Here is a 22455-nt window from a genome sequence, read left to right on the forward strand (position 1 = left end):
CAGCTTGTACGGATGTAAATATTTTCAAATAATAAATCTTAAACAAACAAACAAAAAACCTAAAGCAATCTGTGGGTGACTAAGGGAACATTTTGAATACAGATGACCTCTTATGAGCAGGAGGAATGCTTCTTTTCTATACCACAACTCTAAAAAGTACAAGCTAAAGCGTTTATGATCAGGGAGTGGACATTCACCCTAGTGGCCTAGCAGCTCGCATCTCACAGTGGAGGAGAGGGGCTGGATGCCCAGTCCTAGCCCCTGACTTCAGCTGTCCACACAGCCTCTGAGACGTCACAGTGATGGTTTAGGTAAACAGGGTCCAGCCATGCACTAGGAAGGTCTGCACTGAGTTCCCAGCTCCAGGCTCAGAGTGCAGCCCAGCCGGGTGGCTTCAGACACAGAGAGAGGGAACCGGTTAGGGTGTTCACACTCCCTCACATCTCTCTGCCTTTGAAATCAGACGAGATTAAAGAACTCAACAACTTCATTAACGAAGTGGATCTAATTACCAATTACAAGACAATTCCCATAGGAACAAACATGCCATAATCTAGTCTACATGGAACAGTCAGTCGCTAGGCGGGCATATCCAAGTTGATGGACTAACCCTTGACAAAACTGTAGTATTTACAATACCGCTAAGTGTACAGTCTCTGGCCATAAAAGAATTAAATTATAAATGAATAACAAAGACAGGAAAAGCCTCAAACATTTGAAAGTAAACCAACATACTTGTAAATGCCTTGTGGGTCAAAGTGACTGTCTCAGGGAAACTGGAAAACACTTTGACCTGAACTGATGGGAAAACATAACATGTCAAACTTTTTGAGCGCAACTAAAGCAGCACCTAGAGGAAAATGTATAGTATTAAACACTTACATTGGAAAAGAAATAATTTAATAAATTAGGCACCTACCCTACAAAGCTAAAACAAAACACTAAAAGCAAAGTACCGGAGCAGAAATCAACAAAAATGAGAACAAAGGAACAGCAATAAAGACCAGAAAGAAAACAAAAAACTGACTCAGAAAGAACAGTTGATGGATCCCTAGCAAGAACGGCAGGGCCACAACCTTGGCTTAATTAGACTCATCCTCACACTGTGGTGCCAGCATCCCATATGGGTACTGGTTCATGTGCCAGCTGCTTCACTTCCCATCCAGCTCCCACCTTACGGTCTCAGAAAGCAATGGAGGATGGTCCAAACCCTTGGGAACCTTCATCCAGGCGGGAGACAAGGAAGAAGCTCCTGGCTCCTGGGTTCAGGTCAGTTCAGCTCTGGCAGTTACAGTCATTTGGGGAGTGAACCAGTGGATAGAAGATCTCTGTCTCTCTCTTTTTCTCTCTATAATTCTGCCTCTAAAATAAAAATAGAAAGATGAATCTTAAAAAAAAAAAAAAAAAACACTAAAAATACCACTAACACTGCAGTGCTGGGACAGAAAAAAAGTATGCCTCAAGAAACAGAAAATGCTACTCCACCACGTAAACAACCACAGCTAGCTTCATCCAACCAGGGCTTACTTCACACACACAGACACACACACACCCCTCTTAATCTAGGCTTAAGTTCCATCCCCTTCTTTCATCACAAAGCCTTTCTTCACCCTAGCTGTCCCCCTAACCCATCAACACTGCCCACCCCACCTCTCAGCACGAGCAGCCACAAACACGGAGTTTGGGCTTTCCAATGCCAAGTTCCCGCATGTCTGCCGACTCCAGAGAAACCCTGAGAAGTGACGTGGGACACAAAAATTGCAGTCACAGGAGGCCCCAAATCCACGAAGCGGCTCCGAGCCAAGGTCCCAGCTGCAGATGTCTCCTCCAGAGAGAGGCTCCATCACGCCAGGAAAAAAAATCACGCAAGTCACTGCCTAGCACCAAGCTGCGACCCAGGAAGGGCACGCCGGATCACGGAGACCACACGGGGCCGCCCGGGCAGGGCTGACTGCTCAGCCACTCAGGGACCAGGCCCTGCGTGAGTCAGCCCCGGGTCACAGGCAGGGCAGCTCTGGGCCGTGTGGTCAGCCAGCCGGCGGGACAGCAGGCCCATGTGTAAGGCATTGGTAATGGGGCGGGACCCAGACACACAAGAATCCCACAGAGGCAGAACATGAGCTGCAAATGTGCGACACCCCTTCAGCCCCAAGCCGAAAGAGAGAGAGAGAGAGAGAGAGAGAGAGAGAGAGAGAGAGAGAGAATGAATGAAATATCTCACCATGCCATGAGCTGGTCAATGTGCACCCTAAGATCAAGTCCTCGCAATCCTATATGAAAAATGAGGCTGTGCAGTCTGATCCATCGCGGTCTCACCCATTACCCAGGCAATCAACAACTCTATGTCTCAGTTACCCGGTCTATGGATGGCGCTTCCCCTACCCCAGCATGGCGCTGCCCCCTACCCCAGCAAGGCGCTGCCCCCTACCCCAGCATGGCGCTGCCCCCTACCCCAGCACGGCGCTTCCCCTACCCCAGCACGGCGCTGCCCCCTACCCCAGCAACCTACACAAGACCAGCCCCCATGAAGATTCCCAGAGGGCAGCAGTTCAGCTCTGATCCACATGGTCCTCAAATCCATTTTCAGGGACTGGCATAAATGGCTGGCATTATGGTGGAGTGGGTTAAGCCTGTCAAGACTTGAATCCCATATGAGCACCAGTTCAAGACCCAGCTGCTCTACTTGTACTCCGGCTTCCTGCTAATACATGTGCAAAGGCAGCAGTGGATGACCCAAGTAACTGGGCCCCTGCCACCTGGGGGGGAAGACCCAGAATGGAGTTCCCACCTCCTGGCCTTGGCCTGGCCCAAGCCCGAACCACTGAGCTCATTTCAGGAGTGAAGCCAATGGACGGAAGAGCTGTCTCTGTTCCTATCCCTCTGTAACACCTCTTTTCAAATTAAAGAAAAAAAAACAGATTTCTTCTGTCTTAGCTGCCTTTGTTGGGGTCACCTCAAGAGTCAACATGGCTGCTAGAATTCCAACCATCACCTCTGTGTTCCAAGAAGAAATATCAAGTAAAAAGATACCAAGAAAGTGACAACTTTGTTCATATCCAGGCTATCATTTCAGGACTATCCCAAGCAAGGGGCAGAAGAGTGCTTCTACAGACTAGCTAAAAGAGGAGGTTCCAGGACAAACTGAATATAGGTCCAGAGTCACTGATTGGGCTAGCACTCTCCCTGTGGCGATGCCTTATGCCCGAGCCACCCTCACGTACTTCCAGCCTTCCCATATCCCAAACCGCGCCCCCCTTCACGCTTGCAAACCACTGTACCACAGGATCTCTGCCAACCAGCTCCGCGCCCAGGCCTGGCCCTCACAGTAAACTTCCCGAGATTTCAGTGTCGACTGGGCCGCCCACCACTCCCCCTCCGCTCCCGGGAGAGCAGGTACTTCCGTTACGGGGGCGCTCAGCCCCTTGAATCCTGACAGTGGTCTGCACCTGCTCCGCAGGGGAAGGTGCAGGAAGCCACTGCCTGCATGAAGTCCTTGTATGAAGCCCAACAAACCGGGTCACAACTCAAAATGGAGCCTCCCGGGCCAAAACGAAGGCGTTCACACAACTCGAGAAAAGCTAGGCTTTGAGGAAGACCACCCAAATGTCCCCCCACCCTGCAAGAGGCAGTTGGAGCCGGCATGCTGATGAGGCTGCCTCACCTTAACCCTCACACAGAACAGGGACCGCAAAGCCGCCGACAAGGCAAGGGAACCCTGAAAAGTCACAACACCCATGTCCTTCTATCTTTCCACCCTCACACAACCAGTCTCCTGCTGAGCTCACTGGACACTTACTCTGATGCCTGATTCCAGAATTAGGGAGAGAACAAAAAGCCAATTAAAATCTTTCTACTGGCGCTGGCACCGTGGTGCAGCGCATTTGCACTGCCACTTGCCACACAGGCGGCATTCTGTACCGGAAGGACCCATTCGCATCCAGGCTGCTCCCCCTCAGATCCAGCTCCCTGCTTGTGGCCTGGGAAGGCAGCGGAAGATCGCTCCAAGGCTTGGGGCCCTGCACCTGCGTGGGAGACCCAGACAAAGCTCAGGGCTCCCGGCTTCAACTTGGCCCAGCAGCCCCAATGTTCGCACTCATCTGGGGAGCAAACCCACAGATGGATAACTGATTCCCCTCTCTCTCTCTAACTACCTTTGAAATCAATGAGTCTTCCTAAAAAGTCTTTAAAAGGTTGTGATGCCTCTCCATCTAGGTGCTCTCTGTGCATCGGCCACTGTCCTAAACCCTTACACACAGTTTCTCCGTTAGCCCACGACTCTGGGAGACGTGGAATTTACTCCCATTTCACAGACAAAAACGACCGAGGGCCACGGCTGGTAAGTCACTGGTCTGAAGTCACACAGGGACTAAAGACCCAAGCTGGGGTTCCACAGCCTAGTGGACCTCCGCCTCCGCCCCAAGCAGACCCCTAAGGCCTCCTCCCCTCACCTAGGACTGCACGCATCAGAGCAGTGTGGGTCAGAAGGCAGCCTGCAGGTGCTCTCCGGCCCACGGCAGCGCACCAGCTGGTTCACAAGGGGATCTATATAGCAGCCACGGAAGCCACGCAGCCCAAGGAGCCTGTGTGGGTCCCCAGCCTCCACCTGCCAAGGAGGGGGCCTTCAGGTCAGTCCCCTCCTCCCAGCCATGCCTCAGTTCCTCCCCATCATGCTCCTTTCCCAGTCGTGGCCCACACGACGCTGGGTAAATGTGTCCAACAAGTACTTGCAGCCCAAACACGCCACCAGGCCTGAGGACACACGAGGAAGAGCAGGTATGCGGGGAGGGCACTGCCAGCTAGCTCAGGGCTTGGGCATCGTCCCGACTGCAGGGTCAGAGGTCAGCTGCCCTCACCTTATAAAACACCTGATCCCTACTGACCCTTCTCATCCCCTGCCCTAACACACGACATTCTGTGGCTGGCACCGCAGAAAGCCACTTAAGACATCCAGTACTGGAACTCGCTCACAAGGGAAATGCGTTTGCTTTTCATCATCCAAAGTGCTCACGGCTACATTTACAGAAAGCGCCCAAACCACACAAAAGCAAACAGCCTCTTAAAAGCCAACCAAAAACAAAAAAGCAGGGCAGTGGGGCAGGGGCAGCTCCTGGCTCCAGGCTCCTGGGCCGCCTTTGACCTTCAAACAATAGATCCGCTACAGCAAGAAGGCCTCTCCGGTTTCTTCATGTTCTCACAGTGATTGCCATCAGCGTGTGAGGCAGGAATGCAGCACCTCCCTCCTGGGCTGCGACCGCATTCAACGCAGGCTGGCTTATCGAAAAAATCAAATTTCTGCAAGGAGTCCTTTCTAATTCTGGATTTGGCCTGGCCCCAAATTCCCGCCCCCCCCCCTCGCCACCCAGAGCCAGACCGCACTGCACCAAATCGCCCCTGGTGCCGACACAGCCATTCCACCACTCTGTCGAGCCACCAAGACCCAAACTGCGTCTTTCTTCCCCGAGGCCTCAGACAAACGTGTTCCAGCAAATGCCAAGGGACCTCGGGCCGGGCTGCCAACAGCAACGGCCGTCTCGGTGCGTATCCAAGGGGTTTTCTCCCGCAGTGAGGGGCGGCGCTGACGCGACCCTGCAGAACCACTAATTCCCAGGCATAAGATTCTCAACATACATCCAACATACCCTCAACTTCCTGCACCAGCTGTCTGCCTAAAACACAAAACTCCCTCCTCCTAGACTCCACTTCCAGCTCAACTTTCAACCGCAGCTTCCTGCTAGGATACACCGTGGGAGGCAGCGGGCGATGGCTCAAGTACCAGGCACCCACACGGGGTACCTGGCTTGATTTCCAAGTAGCTGGTTTCGACCCGGCACAGCCCTGGCTAGCGCAGGGATCTGAAGAATCAATCAGTGGATGGAAGAGCTCGGTCTACTTTGACTCTCTCACTCAGTACTTTGCAAACGTACAATCCAATAAACAAAAATACCAGCATCCCATTCCGCACACTTCCGCTGAGGACTACCGAGAGCCAAGCCCCGCGGACCAGCCTCACGACGCAACGTGGCCAGTAGCTCTTCACAGACAGGGAGACCAACGCCGGAGAGCTTGCTCAAGGTCAGCTGGCCAAAAGGAGGTAAGGTGGCAGTGGCCAGGAGGCATCCCTGCCTTCGCCAGGCTCCACGCCTGCAGAGCACAGGGTGAGACAGCCCCGCCTTCTAGACCCCAGGGGCAACAACAGGGCAGCAACAGGGCCAGCCAGGAAGCAGGAAGGTGGCTCCCCTGAGCAGCCCTGTGGGCTGACACCCTGTGGGCGGGAGCAGGACAGGGTTTGACCATTTCGGTAGAATCTGGCATAAAAGTAAAAATAAAAAGGACACAGCTATCCTAAGAAGAACCCAGCAATTTTTTTAAAAAGATTTATTTTTTTAATTGGAAAATCATATATACAGAAGATCTTCAGTCCGTTGATTCACTCCCCCAGTGGCTGCAATAGCCAGAGCTGTGCCAATTCGAAGCCAGGAGCTTCTTCTGGGTCTCCCACACGGGTGCAGGATCCCAAGGCCTTGGGTCATCCTCAACCGCTTTCCCAGGGCACAAGCAGGGAGCTGGATGGGAAGTGGGGCCACTGGGATTAGAATTGGGACCTATATGGAATCCTGGTGTGTGCTAGGCCAGGACTTTAGCTACTAGGCTACTACGCCAGGCCCAGAACCCAGCAATTCTAATCATAGGACTTTAGCCAGGCAGAGTCAAAGCAGAGGTCTAACAGTCAAGGCTCGTAAAGGCCTGGGCTCCATTCTCAGCTTCAGCCCACTTCCAATTCCATCTTCCTGTGGAGGCCTACTCTGAGAGGCAGAAAGCAATGGCTCAAGCACATGGGTTCCTGCTACCCACGTGGAAGACCCACACAGCAAGCTCCCAGCACCGAGCTTTGGTCTCTTTGTGGGGACAGGGGCTGCTGTGGGCACTGGAGGAGTCAATTAGCACATGGGAGTATGCAAGAGAGAGTACTGAAAATGGGCCCAGTGCCATGGTCCAGTGAGGGAAGCTGCCACCACAACACGAGCATCCCACATGGGCACCAGTTAGAAGACCAGCTGCTCCACGTCCAATCCAACTCCCTGCTAAGGCACCTGGGAAGGCAGGAGAGGATGGCCCGACTCCTTGGGTACCCGCCATTCACTGGGAGATCCAGAGTTCATGGCTTTTGACTTGGGTCTGACCCATCCCCTGCCATGGCAGCCAACTGGGAAACAAGCCAGTGGATGGAAGACCAAAACGCACAAGTCTTTTCAAAACAATCAGAAAGAAAAACATAAACATATGTCCACACAGACATTTACACAAACAGCTTTATTTGCAATTGTCCCAAATTGCAAGCAAAACACCCCCAAACGGTCATCGACACGTGAGTGCAAAAATAAATGGCGATATAGTCATGCGATGTGTCTTCAACCAAAAGACACGGAACGGCAACATGGCTGAATCTCAGCACATCACGCTGAGTCAAACAAGGCAGACACCAAAAAGACTATCCTGACCGGCTCCAGGCACATGAAACCCACAAACAGCCAGGACACTTCATGGTCACAGAAACCAGAAAGACGCTGCAGGCCAAGCAGAGGTGGCTGCACAGAAGCACCGAGAAGCTTCTGGGCTGGGTAGGATGCAAACACCTGGTATCTTTGAAAGAAAGAAAAAAACTATTTATTTGAAAGGCAGAGTTGCAGAGGAAGGGGGAGAGACCAGTCTTCCAACTGCTGGTTCACTCCCCACATGACTACAAAGGCTAGAGCGGGGTTCATCTGAAGCCAGGAGCCAGGAGCTTCTTCCGGGTCTCCCACACAGGTGGGCAGAGGCCCAAGCACTTAGGCCATCCTTCACTGCCTTTCTAACAACTTGTACCACTGGAACACCTGTCAGAACCCATCCAGCAGGACACCTGCGGCCATGCATTTATTGATTACGCTGGTTTTTAAGTCCTCAGGCCAATGAGTGACTGGGATGATAAAAGGGAAAGCTTGGATTATTACGTGTGCACTTCCAAAACGAATGGCAGTGCAGCATTTGAAGAAACTCTTAATTTTCCAGAGAAAGGAGATTAGACTTACTCACAGCCATCAGATGTGATGTCCTCTCAATGTTACCTGCCTACCTTCTACCAACCCGGGTGGGTAGGATGGGTGTATTTGTCTCGTAGAGAGATGAGCAAACCCACCCACGTTCATGACAGCAACCTGAGCCCTCCCGTGCAAAAGACGCTAGTCACCATGGTAACCACTACGGGTGGGAAACGGGTGGCGGGGTTGTGGGGGGAACAGAGCTGAAACACAAGCGTGGAATCATGGCTCTGTGCCTACCTGCACAAGGCTCCCAGCCCCAACCCATCCACCTCCTCGTCGCCGGATGCTGTTTCGCCTGGCCAAGTGGCAGGTGCAATCAGATTAAAGATCTTGAGAAAGCCGCCCTGGACCCTTGGATGGGTTCCAAAAGTATTCAAACACGTTGTTCCTCTTTTATTATTATTTTCATAAAGATTTCATTTCTTTTATTGCAAAGTCAGGTATACAGAGAGGAGGATCTTCCATCCGATGATTTACTCCCCAGGTGACTGCAATGGCCAGGGCTATGTTGATCCAAAGCCAGGAGCCAGGAACTTCCTGAAGGTCTCCTACACGGGTGCAGGGTCCCAAAGTCTTTGGGTTGTCCTCAACCGCTTTCCCAGGGCACAAGCAGGGAGCTGGATGGGAAGCGGGGCTGCCGGGATTAGAACCGGCGCCCATATGGGATCCCGGGCACGTTCAAGGCGAGGACTTTAGTGGCTAGGTCACCGTGCCGGACCCCCACACAAGTTCTTCTACCAGGGAAGAAGAGAGATGTGGCTCACATGAAAAGAAGGGGACAGTGACCAAGACAGGAATGATGTGGTTACCTGCCAAGGAGCACGTGCAGCCGCCAGAAGCTGCCTAAGCAAGGAATGAAATTCCCACTCCTGGATTCCTTTAGGGTGTCCAGAGGGAACAAGAGCAAAGCCTTGTCCTGCCAGCATTCCGGTCCCAGGCAGGTAAAAGCCGACCTGAAAGTTGCAACCTCCAGAACTTTAAGACAACAAATGTGAGTGCTGAAATAGCCACTGGGCACTAACGCAGACTGCAAGGCTTAAATCCAGGACTGCTTTAGCCAGTAGTCCCCATTCTTCCTACACCAAGTCACATTCCCAATACACGCTCAAATTCCTAACAGCCTTCTTTAAATGTGTTCATTTTGAATACAGAGAGAAAAACACAGAGAGATCTTCCATCCACTGGTGCTGCGAAATCCACGTACCAGAATGTTCACAACCAGCACCAAACCGGCGGGGGCAACTCGGAGGTTAGCCTGCAGGAGATTTCGCTGTATTTGAATGCACTCATCCAAGGGGATGTCAAAGCAGGAAAAGAGCCACCAACTGCCCACAGAACCATGGGGGAATCCTGCAAAAGCAACAGCAAGAGAGAGACACCACACAGAGAGCTGACACACTGCATGACGCCAAGTTCACAATGAAGGCAACCAGCCTACACCCTGAGGTTTAGAGCGAACACCTTGCAGGGAAAAGCAGGTGACGCTACAGGATGGTGGGGGGGGGGCTGTTTCTTTGTAGGGGAGTGCTCCAATCTGAAAATTCCGCCAACATGCAAGAGCTCAACATTCTTGTGTTTTTCTGGACATATCAGACTTCAAATTCACCTCCAAGACTCCAGAGTTACCCCAAATCTATGGGGACAGCAGCTTTTCTTTCCCTTAGCAACTTTTCCAACCCGAGGAACGGTTGCAGGTTCACATTAGGACAAAGAGAGAGAAACAATAAAAACTACCCAGCACCCTGCCAACCCAGGAGAGCACAGTGACCATTTTGGTGCGAAATCTTCCCAAACAGGTGTTATTTTATACAGCTCCTGGCTTAGCACAAAGAAGGTGCCATAGGTGAGCACATCCTACGGCCCCCTGTTTTGTAACCCGGGCAATCATCCCTTATCACCATCACCGGAGCCACGTGGTGTCCCTGAAGGACCGGAATGTGCAGCCTCAGAACGCCGGGTGGCTGAATGGCAGGATGTACAAAGACTGCCCCAGGCTGGTGACTGCCAGCTCTGCCACGGCCAAACACTTCCACACTTACCTGAAACCTCAAAATATCCTCCCCTTGAGTTCAGTGTGGTTTGAAACACACACACACACTCCAGTGGCTTAGGCAGATAGGACAGGTGGCCCCAAAATGCTGGACACTCCAACACTGTACCCTCAAAGCATGGTGTTATCCCAAATCGAGTCAAAAGCAACCTCAGGGTACTCCATCATGAGCAGCCTGCATGAGGGCCGTGGTGAGCCCTATGTCCTGGGGGGGAGGGAGGGGGTGTAGCCCAAGAAAAGCCACACTCCACAACCCAGCAAGGCAAAGACCTACAAAGCTGCAGGGGACAAAGCAAATGATAAACATACTACATCCACACGAGGAAGTCAGCAGGTGCAGAAGCAGTACAAGGTTAACCACGGCTGGCACTGGCCGACACAGAGCTAAGCCCTGGTCTGAGATCTCTGCCACTTGCCTCTTTCCCCCTCGGTGCAGTACCTACTGAACCCCCATGGCATGCAGCCAGTGACCCAGGCAGACAAAACTGTCTGTGCTGAGCAAGCTTACATTCTACTGCAGAGACAAACCCAAAGAAAACTGAGCATGGTAGCCAGGGTTAAGGAGGAAAACCAAGCAGGGTCAGCTGAGAGAGAGCAGAGATGCTTGGGCAGGCAAGCTGGTCCTGACTGGTTCCACACATCAACCCTCTCCTCTCAATCCAGAACCCTGTGCTGATTACGCTAATGCGGTCCCAGGGTAACCACAGGACTCAAAAATAAAATCCTCAGATTCCAAGGACCAGCCAGGAGATCACTTAAGAAAGGGACAAACGGAAGGTCCAAGAATAGCCCACAGCGTCCTTCATCAGCAACTTCCCTCCATCCTCACCTTGAGGGGCGGGGCGGCAGGGCAGGGAAAGGACATGGCTTGCCCCGGGGACGGAAAAGAAAGTGGACGCTGAGCTCAATGAAGGAACTGACCCAAGGTCACAGGCAAGCCCAAGCCAGGATTCGAACCTAAGTGCCATGTCCTCCACAAATCAACAGTGCACCATGGCCTACGGGTATTTTCTTTGGTGGACACCTACCTGCCTTACCCAGTTCAAAACTGACCTTTCAGTATTTTACTGAGTTCTAAACACCCTCTATCACCCACCACGAGAAAAAGAACCGGAAGCCAGGATCTTCCTCCCTCTTCAAATGCTAACACACAAATGGCAATGAACAGCCTCCAATATCTAACAATCTCCAGAGAAAGTATTTCCTTAAATAACTTGGTGTTAATCAGCAACCCCAAAGCAGATCCAAGTGGGTTTAAGCACAAGACTGGCCGATGTCTTAGCAGGTGTAACATGGCTATTCTGCATCCTTACCACAAACACACTGTACACTGCAGAGCCCCTCCACTCCCATCCGAGATCCTCCCCTCCAACAAAGGACACCTCAACCTTGCTCAGCCTCTCTCCCCTGCACGTCCAGGGCATCCCTGAGCACTCGGCCGGTTCCTCTACATCCAGTCTGTCATCCAGATGGATCCTCTAGCCACTTTCCTCTCTCACTTCCTGGGTCCAAGCTCCCAGCATCCTCTGCGCTTGGACCACGGTGATGTGATGGGCTCCCTGCTTCATAAGTGGGCCCTGAAAAATCTCACCTCCACATAAGAGCCAGAGTGAACACTTTATTCTTCTTTTTTAGTGGTTTTTATTTTTATGTATTTATTTGGAAGGCAAGGAGAAATGTCCCACCTACTGGTTCATTTCCCAAACACCCACAACAGAACAAACTAGAACTCCCATCTGTGTGGCAGGGATACGCACATGCCCCCTCCCAGCGTGTGTGTTAACAGGAAGCTGGACTTGAACCTGGCACTCTGATATGGCATAATACAGGCATCCCGAGTGTGCCATAACCCCTTTGCCAAACACCCACCCTCGAGTGAACTCCTTAAGCACCAATTAGACCGTGTTAAGACGCTACCTCCCACATTCCAGCACCTGGGCTGACCTGTCTCTGGCTCCTGGTTTCAGATCCTGCGGGCAGCAAGTGCTGGCTTAGGTAACTGAGTCCTCAAACTGCCATGTGGGAGATATAAATTGAGTTCCTGGATTTCAGCTCCTATCCTGGCCAGCCTCCAGCGGCTGTGGCCATTTGGGAAATCAGCAGATTGGAGAGACAGAACTCACCTTTGTGAACTAAAAAATTAAACAGATTTCATTTGAAACTGAACAAAGAAAAATCCAGGCACCACTGGCCTGTGACACCAGCACCCTCTATGGACACAGAGTCTTGGCTGCCCTGCTTCTGGTCCAGCTGCTGGCTAATGAAAAACGGCAGAAGGTAAGTCCTTGGAATCCTGTCAGCCACATGAGGGACCTGGAAGAAGCTCTCAGATGCAGATCTCCTCAGCCTGGCAGAGCACTGGCCTTTGCAGCCATGTGGACAGTGAACCAGCAGCTGCAAGATCCCTCTGTCTCACCCCTTATTGTCTTCTTTAACTTTCAAGATAAATAATCAGTAAATTAAAAAAAAAAAAAAAAGCTGCCCCTGGGATGCTGGCATTCCATGTGGGCACCAGTTCAAGACCCGGCTGCCCCACTTCAGATCCAGCTCCCTGCTTTTTTCTCAGACAACGGCCCGAGTCCTTGGGCCCCTACACCCATGTGGGGGAGACCTTGACGAGGCTCCAGGCTCCTGGCTTTAGCATGGCCCAGCCCCAGCTACTGCAGCCAGGGAGGGAGTGAGCCAAAGGACAGAAGCTCGCTCTCTCTCTCTCTCTCTCTCTCTCTCTCTCGCTCGCTCTTTCTTCCCTGCCTCTGTATCTCCCTCAGTATCTGACTCTGGAAAAGATAAAGTAAAATCTATCCAGGCAAGCAGAAACGGGGTCTGAAATTGGGCTGGCCTCCAAAGTGCCATGGCATCTCACTCCATCCTGCCTCCCTATGTTCTCGGAGCTGGCTCACTCCCCTCCAGCTTCACTCCCTACAAAACTAAACACACAAGTGATAAGACTGTGCCCTCAATTACAACTTCAGTAACAGCAAACAAAACAGAGCCTCCGTTGAAGTGACTCCCACAGATACTTCTCAGTATTTCATTATCCCCCCCCCCCCCCCCCCCCCCCGTCTTGCTTAACCCTCATGGCCCTTCCCACCTTGTGGAATTTCTTAGCTCTTCCATTTGCTTATCAGCGTCATATGTAATACAAACAGAGAGATTTTTCCGTCTGCTGGTTCACTCTGAAGCCAGGTGCCAAGAAATCACATCTCTCACATGGGTGGCAGCAACACAAGCACTTGGGCCACTCTCTGCTGCCCGCCCAGCTGCATTGGCAGAGAGCTGGATCAGAAGTGGAGCAGCTGGCACCCAGACCCGAGTCCCTATGGGATGGCAGCCCTGCACACGGCAGCTTAACCCACTCGACACAACAGCAGCCTCTGGAACACCCTACAGCACTGGAGGAAATTCTAAATGCATGTTTTCCCACGCTCAGATTAATCCCACCCTGTCTCATCCACCAGGTATGAAGGTACCAGCTGTCCTAGATTTCCTCTGCCAGGCTTAAGTGTTTCCCCCCACCCAACACGTGGTCTTCCCTTCAGTGACATCTTCTAAGTCTTTTATTGTGGCCCAAACTGCCTTTCCAAAGGCCTGGTAACGCGGGCAGGCAATGTGAGAACTGCCCGTGGCTGGCCGTGAGGGCAGAGGGGCCCTGTCCACCTGCCTGCATCACACCGTGTCCCTGGGCGGCTGGAACTGCTCCCGGCAGTCCCTGCAGCTCCTGGCACAGCACCTGCCCCCCCCCCCCAAAGTATGTGCTCAATAAAGCAGCCCCTGGAGAGATGGCTGCATCTTCACCCTCCTCTCTCCTCCTTTTCACAGGGCACCTCCACCACCCAGAGCAGGCAGGCAGGCCTGTGCCATCAGAGTCATCGCCAAGCTGTCCCAGACCACTAATGGACGCTGCCACATCGTGCCCAGAACACAAAGTGAGACGCTGAAACTCCGGCTCTGGGGCAATTTTCCCGAGACACTGTCCGCTCGGTCTGCCAAGCGGTGAGGACAGACAGCGGCAGACTGCTGTGCTCCAATTCCTCCCAAATCCACCCCAACGAACAAATCCTTTCACACATAGCGCAGGTAAAACCGTTCCCGAGAACAGCTCTGTGGGCCGTGTGAAGAAAGGCCGCTCAAGGCACTGCCCGGCCCAGCCACATAAAGCTGACACTGCCCACAACCACCGCCATGAACAACACACAAGTGCAAGAACGGAGGTCAGAGCGGGACATGGCCCATCTCTCATTCTATACACGCTACCTGTTCCTCATCGCTTACAAGAACGGACGGGGCTGGAGACGTGAGAGCTGACACCAACACTCGGGACTATTTTGAAATCTACAAGAATTCAAAAGTGAAGTGCAACTTGCACTAGCGTAACAGATCTCCAAGGAAACCCAGGTGGCTGGGAGAATTCCCCAGCCATATGTTAACAACTCCACAGTCACAAGCCATCTTGCCCTAGTGGTATTTCACCTAAGTGTAAAGGAAGGGCCTGGGGTGGGGGGGAGGGGGTTGAGCTGGAAGCAGTCCCCACCTTCCTCCAGCAGTCTCTGAAAGAAGGAAAACCACGCCTGACTGTCCACCAGGAGCCAGGGGGAACAACTGAACTTCTCCTAGGTGTGGCTCCAACCTCACAGCCTGGCCAAGGTCGACAGGCAGGGCAAGCGATGCCCCCCACCACCACTCCAGCAAGCCCTGCTGGGTCCTCCTTGCTGTAAGTCATCTGTATGGAACCTCGGGCTGCTTCCGGGAAACCAAGGCGATGATCCAGCAAACGCCGGGGCACATCTGTTCCACGCAAGCCCTCCCCCATCACTGGCCGCTAAACCCCCTGCTTTCCCAAGTGCTCAGACCGAGGCTTTCCAATCGCGTTGGGAGAGGGGAGAGTGTGCCAGAAACTTCTAAAGACACCTGGGGGGTGGGGTGGGGGGAGAGTAGTAGCTTCTGTTTAAACAGCAAGCTGCCCGCTAGAACAGGGAAGAGGGTGATGGTCTTGCAAAGGTGCCAACTGGAGAAGGGGCGGTCCAAACGCACAGGAGGACAAGTACCGGTTTCGCTGTGGTCAGTGGTTTTTCTTTAAAAACACCAAAGTTTACAATAAACTACGTTATGAAGAGCTGCCGCGAGGATCTCAGCGAATGTGCTAAAAGCCTCCACGGCCCCGGCACAAAAGCACGCCCCCCTCCGCCTTCCCTTTCCCAGCCATTCTTCAGGGGGTGAGGGCGAAACCGCTGGCACGCTAGGCACGGGGACCAACGAGCGGGCACTCCAGGTCCCCGCAGGTGGCGGCGCACACGTCAGCCACGGCTCTCGTCTCCGCCACTGCGGTGCGGCCCCGGGGTGGGGCCCCGGAGCGCCCCATCCCGGCCGGGCACAGCTGGCAGGTAGCAAGCAACGCAGGCAGGACCCACCCCCCCAAACACATACACCCCGACAGAGGCAGCCCCCGGCGCGTGCGCGCACTCACAGCCCCCCCCGAGCTGCGCGCGCCGGGGCCAGGGGCGCGCGCGGGGGACACGTTACCTGTTCTGCCAGCCCTGGAGGAGGTTGGTGTATTTACTGAGCACGCCCTCGAGCGCCGGCTCCCGCCTGCGGCCGCCTCCTCCGGACGGACTAGCGGCCACCGAGCCCGGGCTGCTGCGGCTACCCCCTCCGCCGAGCCCCGCCGCCCGGCTCGCCACCCCACGGCCCGCGAGGGAGCAGGCGGGCGAGGAGCCGGCCGAAGTGGCGCGGCTGCTGCTGCGGCTGCTGCTGTTGCTGTGGTTGCTGCCTCCTCCGCCGCTGCCGTCTGCGCCCTGAGCCGCCTTCTCCATGATCCGAGCGCGCCGGGGACGCGGGTGCCGGCCGCGGTGGCGGCCCCGGCGCGGCGGCTGCTGCTGCTGCTGCTGGTGCTGCCGCCACTGCTGCTGCTACAGCTCCGGGCTCCCGGGCCGCGCGTGGCTGCTCCAAATCCCCGGGAAATGCCTGACTCATACAGAGGAGGAAGAGGAGGAGGTGGCGGCGAAGGAGAGCTGGGAAGCAAGCCAAACGGGGCTGGATGCAGCTGCGGCCGCCCCTCCTCCCGGCGCGGCCGGCCCGGCCCCTCCCTCCGCACTAGTTTCCCCGGGCAAGTTAAGCGCCCCGGGCTGGTTCGGCGTGCCCCCCTCGGGGTGCTCCTCCTCTTTCTTCCACGTTCCCTTCCCTCAGCAGCTCGGGGCCCCGGGGTGGGGGTGGAGAGTGGGGGCCCAGGGGGGCGCCTATCGGCAAGGTGGGCACGCCCTGCATCCACGCCCTGTCGCCCTCGTGCGTTTTCTGCCTCCCCCTCCCGGATTCGAAGGGGCGAAAGGCAATCTCGGCGCGGCACTCCCCACCCCCACCCCACCTCGGGACCTGGGAGGGGGATGGGCAGCCCCACCCACACACGGTCCACCCGGATATGGACGCGCCCGACCTGACCCGGGCACCCAGCAGGCTGCCTCTCTCTCCCTCTTCTTCCGCGCTCGTGCGCGCGCGTAGACACATACACACGCACACACACACACACCCAGAGGCGCGCCAGGCCTAGGCACGTACGCACAACCTGCACCTCGGGCTCCCGCCCCCGCCGAGCGCCGGGAGCCAGCAGGAAGCCCGGAGGCGCCGCCCGCGGGACAGGGGGCCGGGGACAGGGACAGCTGACCGCGTCAGGTGAGCTGCCCTGGCGTAGTCTCGCGGTGGAGTTAAGTTAAATGCACGGAGGCGGGGCGGGAAGAGCGAACACTCAAAGACCTGCGCAAGTCCCTCTTTCACCAAGGTCCCACACCACTCACCAGCCCCACACTCATCCCCTGCCCCCTCGGGACCTGGCGAGGCCAGACCAGCACGTTGCACCTACGAACCCGAGAAGAGGAAGGCAGGGCAAGTGAGTGAATATCTACAAAAGTAGCAGAGGAGTGTCTGGGTGCGCTGGGACTTGGTGCCCCTCCAGGCCAGATCTAGAGTCCGTTTTTTTTTTTTTCAACCTGGAAGTTCCTCTTGGACAAAAGTAGTTGCACTCAGGCGGCCCCACCGATTTTTGTTGTTGTTCCAGTGCAACCTGGAAGTTTCTAAAGCGACATGTCCAAAAACCCAAAGTGATGAAAGAGAAGAGCCTGTGCCAAGGCGATGCAAAACCATAAAGCAAATAAATAATGCAATGGTTAAGAAAGTCGCCAGATGGAGTAACATCAGCCCCCTGGGATACAGTTCCCCAAGCCCCACCCCTTCCTGGTCAGCCATCCTTGTAAGATTTCAACAGTAGTTCAGCTCTAAGTGTCTTCATGGAGACGCTTCTGGGATGCTTGAGGTAGTGACTGTGTACTTGAAGAAACTGCAGGTGCAGGTGCAAACGACAACAGTGATTACAAAGACCACCCTGAAAGCCCCAAGGAGCTGAGTTCTCACTCCCACCTTGATCTGTGACATCCTCAGTTTTCTCACCTGTAAAATGGACTGATAATGTTTGTGACACAGCAGGCCACCAGACTGCCTTGGGCAAAGGGGTGCAGGCAGAAGCAATGCATGCCACTTCCAAATCCTAAGGGCCATCCCATGGCCCCACCATCTTCTTTGTCTTCTCCTTATGCCAGATGAGCTAAAAGTTCCGCCCTTCAGCTTGGTCCTGGAGTCCTCGGCTATCTAACTATACCAAAGACTTCCTGGGCCACTGACAGGTTTAGCATCCTTATCTTACTGCAGGCGGACACATGCAGATTATGTTTGTTCAAGGCCTTTGTCGACCTAAAGGAACTGAATGCATACTGAGCTATAGACTTGTATGGGATATTGCTACCCTCAACTTTTTTTTTTAAGTTTTTTTGTTGTTGTTGTTGTTTGGAAGATCTTTTATCTGTCTGCTGGTTCACTCACCCATATGACCACAAAGGCCTGAGCTGGGCCTGTCCAAAGCCAGGAGCTGGGAAATTCTAGGTCTCCCATGTGGGTCCAAGGGCCCAAGGACTCGAGCCATCCTCCACTGCTTTCCCGGCTCATAAGCAATGCAGCTGGATCAGAAGTGGAGCAGCTGGGACAGGAATCAAGGCTCATATGGGACAGTGGCACTACAGATAGAGGCATAGTCTACTGTGCCACAGCCCCGCCCATACCCTAAATTCTTGTTGAAAGGGAAGAAGCTCCACCATCTGGCCTCTGGTACCTCGTCTGTGAAGCCACTGCTGCCTCCTTGCTAGCTTACCTATAAACTAGATGATGAACTTGGACTGAAGTGAGACCTTTGAGAGAGTCCGCTGAAAGGGAGGAAGGAGCTAGACTGAGAGGAAGCATCGGGGCTGGAGTGGACCAGAAGCAGGCCCTCTGTGAGTGTGGGCGTTTGGCCTGTTGGTTAAGGTGCACATCGGGACACTCCAAGTGCCCAGCTTCAAGTGCTGGCTCCAGCTCCAGGCTCTACATTCCTGCTAAGACAAACCTTCCCCAGCGGCAGTTATGGTCCAAGCCACCGGGTTCCTGCTACCTACCTGAGAAACACGATTGGCTTCCTGACTGCCAAGGCAAGTGAGGAGTAAATCAGAGATGGGAGGGTGTGTGTGTGTGTGTCTTTCTCAAGTAGATAGATGCTTTAAGTGTCTCCAGATGTCAGTGCACAGCAACAGGTGCGTGATGCTTGGAGGCTGGGACAAGAGACCAAGCCATGGCACAGAGAGGCGTAGCCCACCATGTTCCCTCTGCTGGCCGCATCTGTCTGTTCTCTTCTCCCGGTTTGTGCTTCTCACCCACGGGGTCTTTAAATAAAAGCTGCCCCTTCCAGAAAGCCTTCCCTGATCCATGCTTGAACGTTAACAAGGAGGGAAAAGGTACCTGCAGAGTTATCCCTGTAAAGTAAAAATGCCTTCTTCCTGGCAAAACAGTTTGAGAACAAATACATAATGGGTTGGCAGAAATATGGAATGCACGTATTGAAAATATTTGGAAAAATTTTCAAAATACACATGTCTAGCAGAAAGGCTATTTCCTTAATTGATCCAGATGGCATAAACTGTTCAGGAAAAAAAAAAAGAGAGAGAGAGAGAAATCCAAAGAGAATGACCAGAAAGTGACAGCCATGTGAAGATTTGGAAAATGGAAGCCACGAGTGATTGGAACGATAAGGCAAGCACACCACATCTTTGAAAGTCGTGGATACAGAGGATGGCATTGCGGCTCATCAGTAAAGTCATTGCATGTGGCGCTGGCATTCCATGGCGGAGTCGGATCCAGCTTCCTGGTAATGTACCTAGGAAGACAGCAGGACTTGGTCCAAGTTCCTGGGCCTCTGCCACCCAAAGGGGAGATCTAGGTGAAGTTCCTGGTTCCTGGCTTCAGCTTGGCCCAGCCCCAGCTGCTGCAGCCATTTGGGGAGTGAACCAGTGGATAGCAGATATCTCTCTCTCAGCTCCTTCCCTCATCTCTTCCACCTCACAGACCTGGAGAGCTGATGTGGAATTTCAGAGGCTGCTGCCTGCCTGCCATGTCTTCCTTGCCCGAAATACACAAAGGCTTGGGGAGCTATCTGAGAATCAGCCAGGAAGTCAGCCAGGCATGGACAGAGTTGGCTGAATGACATGACCAGAGCCTGACTGTGGACAGGCAGGAGTCACAGTAGACTCACCTGCTGGCATCCATGTGCTGGCTAATGTGTTCTCAAACCCAAGCATAAACAATGACATTAATACTACTAAAGCGCCCACTGTGTGCTGGACCCTGTGGCTCCTGCTTTTGTTAATTCGCTGAGCCCTCACGGTGGCCCTGTAAGGGGAACCACAATTATTTTCTTTTATATATTTATATTATAGATGTATACATATTTTTATATATATGATTTATTTATTTTTATTGGAAAATCAAATATACAGAGAGGAGGAAAGACAGAGAAGATCTTTCTGCCGACCCACTCCCCAAATATAGCTGCAACGGCCGGTGCTGCGCCAATCCAAAGCCAGGTGCCCAGAGCCTCTTCTGGGTCTCCCACACGGTACAGGGTCCCAAGGCTTTGGGCTGTCCTCAATTGTTTTCCCAGATTACAAGCAAGGAGCTGGATGGGAAGCAGGGCCTCCAGGACATGAATCGGCCTCCTTCTGGGATATTGGCCACTGCAAGACGAGGACTTTAGGCGCTAGGGTACCGTGCCGGGCCCCACAGTTGTTTTCTAAATATACGTGTGTATATGTATGTGTGTGTGTGTGCGCATAATTTTATTTGAATGGCAGTTAAAAAGAGAGGTCTTCCATGTGCTGGTTATCTCCCCAAATGACTGAGTAGCTGGGGCTAGGCCAGGCCAAAAACAGGAGTTTCATCCAGGTCTCCCACTGGGACAGCGCTGGGACAGCACTGGGACAGCAGGGGCCCAAGCCCATGGGCCAGCTTGTACTACTTTCCCAATGTTTTAATCAGGAGCCGGCTCAGAAGCAGAGCAGCCAGGACTCAAAGCAGGATGGGATGCTGGCACTGCAACAGCATCTTCACCCACTAAGCCACAGTGCTGGCCCTGAGCACCACAGTTCTTATTCCCATTTTACAGATGAGGAAACTGAGTTTAGGAGAGGTTTGGCAGCATGCCTCACATTCTGCCAGAGCCAAGGTTGGAAATCAGGCGATCTTTTTTGCTACTACCCTTCAATTGATAACCAGTGCTTTATACTGTTTGCCTCATAATGGATTCAGTTTCATTTCCTCTACTTAATGAGACCACTGGAAGTAAGCTCGGTGCCTGGGATTCCATTTCCTGTTATATTTTTGTTCGGTTAGAAATTAATTCTCGCAATCACAAATCTGAAGGGAACCAAGCAGGTGCCTGAGCCACTCGCATCGAGCCACAGGGCTTACAAACGGCCACATTCCATACAGGCTTATGGCTTGATGAATGCAGTCCCTCTGGGTGAGGAAGACACAGAGACTCCGAGAGGAGGAACCAAAATGCAGGCGTGGGCTTCTGACTCCAAGACTTGTGTCATTGTGCAGGCACGCTGTTAGAACTTGACCCGGTCACGTCCATGGGGACATGTGGACGGACCATCCAGAACCACAGTGTGAGCAGGCTGCCACCCCGTGAATGAGGAGCTGCGTGAAGACTACACTGACCGTGACCTGTTGAGCAATCAGCACAGCCTGTAGGAGCTCTGCCTGCAGCACTGGCCGCTCCATGCTGCTGCTGCTCCTGCTCCCACGGATGTGTTTGCAAGAGAAGCAGAAGGTGGCCCATGTGCTCTGCTCTGTGTCATGCGTGTGGGAGACCTCTACGGAGGGCCTGGCTCCTGGCTTCTGCCTGGCCCACCTCAAGGCCTCGTGGAAGGAACTGGCCTACCCTCACTTTCCAAAAAACACTGCTTGAATATTTCTGTGCAAAAACCAAGAAGACAGACCTGAACTTCACACCTTATACAGTACCCTCCTTCAAAAACTAGAGCATGAACTGGAAAACAGCTCAGCAGGTGCAGAATGGGGCGTGCACCTCTTGAGAGGGATGGATGTGTTTTGCATGTAGGAAGAATGCAAATGATTCGCAGTCAAAGGTGAGCCATTGAAATGTCAAAAGATTTGTTCCTGGGTGAGAGGGGTGACCTAAGGGTTGAGACACCCACATTGCATATCAAAGGGCAGTGTTCACATCCCAGCTCCACTTCCAATGCCAGTTTCCTGCTGATGGAAGCCCTGGGAGGCAGCAGATGATGGCTCAATCAACTGCTTGAATCTCTGCATCCCACGGAAGAGACCTGCATTGGGTTCCTACTTTCCAACCGTGGCGTGACCTAGCCCCGGCCATCAGGGGAGTTGGATTAGTGCACAGGAACTCGCTCCTCCAGCTGGCTTTGCCTGTTCCTCCTTCGGCTGGCTGCCTCTCACATACGCAGGTCTGCAGTTCCTGTCTTCAGTCGGGACAGCCAACGTGGGAGGGACGTAGTGACCCAGCCCTCCTGAACAGAACATGGCGGAAGTGATGGGGCAGCTCCAAGGTCAGGTTATAAAAGAGACTGCTGTGTTTGGTGAGCAGCTTCTCTCTGTCCTGTCTCTCCCTGTACCATCTGATCATTCACGGCTGCATCATGCCAGCTGCTGCATCAGAAGGTCCCTCAGCAGCCCGTGGAGAATCCCACATGGCACCATTCAGCCATGCCAGCCCCTACGGGAGCCAGTTCCTGAGCCCAGCGCAGGGCTCCAGCAGTGACCTTGATAGTGGACCCATCAGCCCACAGCTTCCTGAGACACCTGCAGCCCTTAACTGCTAGCTTTAAAAAAAAAAAAAAGATTTTATTTTTATTGGAAAGGCAGATATACAGAGAAGAAGATCTTCCATCCAATGATTCACTCCCCAGGTGGCCGCAACAGCTGGAGCTGAGC

General features: G+C 53.4%; 1 protein-coding gene across 2 annotated transcripts in view; it reads right to left on the reverse strand.

Annotated features, from left to right (window-relative positions):
- OSBPL10 (oxysterol binding protein like 10) overlaps window positions 1-16120 on the reverse strand; it is a 164840-nt gene extending 148720 nt beyond the window's left edge. For both annotated transcript variants that reach the window (XM_040963936.1, XM_040963927.1), the window contains exon 1: window positions 15652-16120. In XM_040963936.1, coding sequence (XP_040819870.1) covers window positions 15652-15941 — 290 coding nt within the window. In that variant the 5' untranslated portion in view covers window positions 15942-16120. The remainder of the gene's footprint in view (window positions 1-15651) is intronic.
- Between the last annotated feature and the right edge of the window lie 6335 nt (window positions 16121-22455).

The sequence above is a fragment of the Ochotona curzoniae genome, unplaced genomic scaffold (assembly GCF_017591425.1).
Source record: "Ochotona curzoniae isolate NIBS_2020 unplaced genomic scaffold, NIBS_Ocur_1.0 contig_1302, whole genome shotgun sequence".
In the NCBI taxonomy this organism is placed as follows: domain Eukaryota; kingdom Metazoa; phylum Chordata; class Mammalia; order Lagomorpha; family Ochotonidae; genus Ochotona; species Ochotona curzoniae.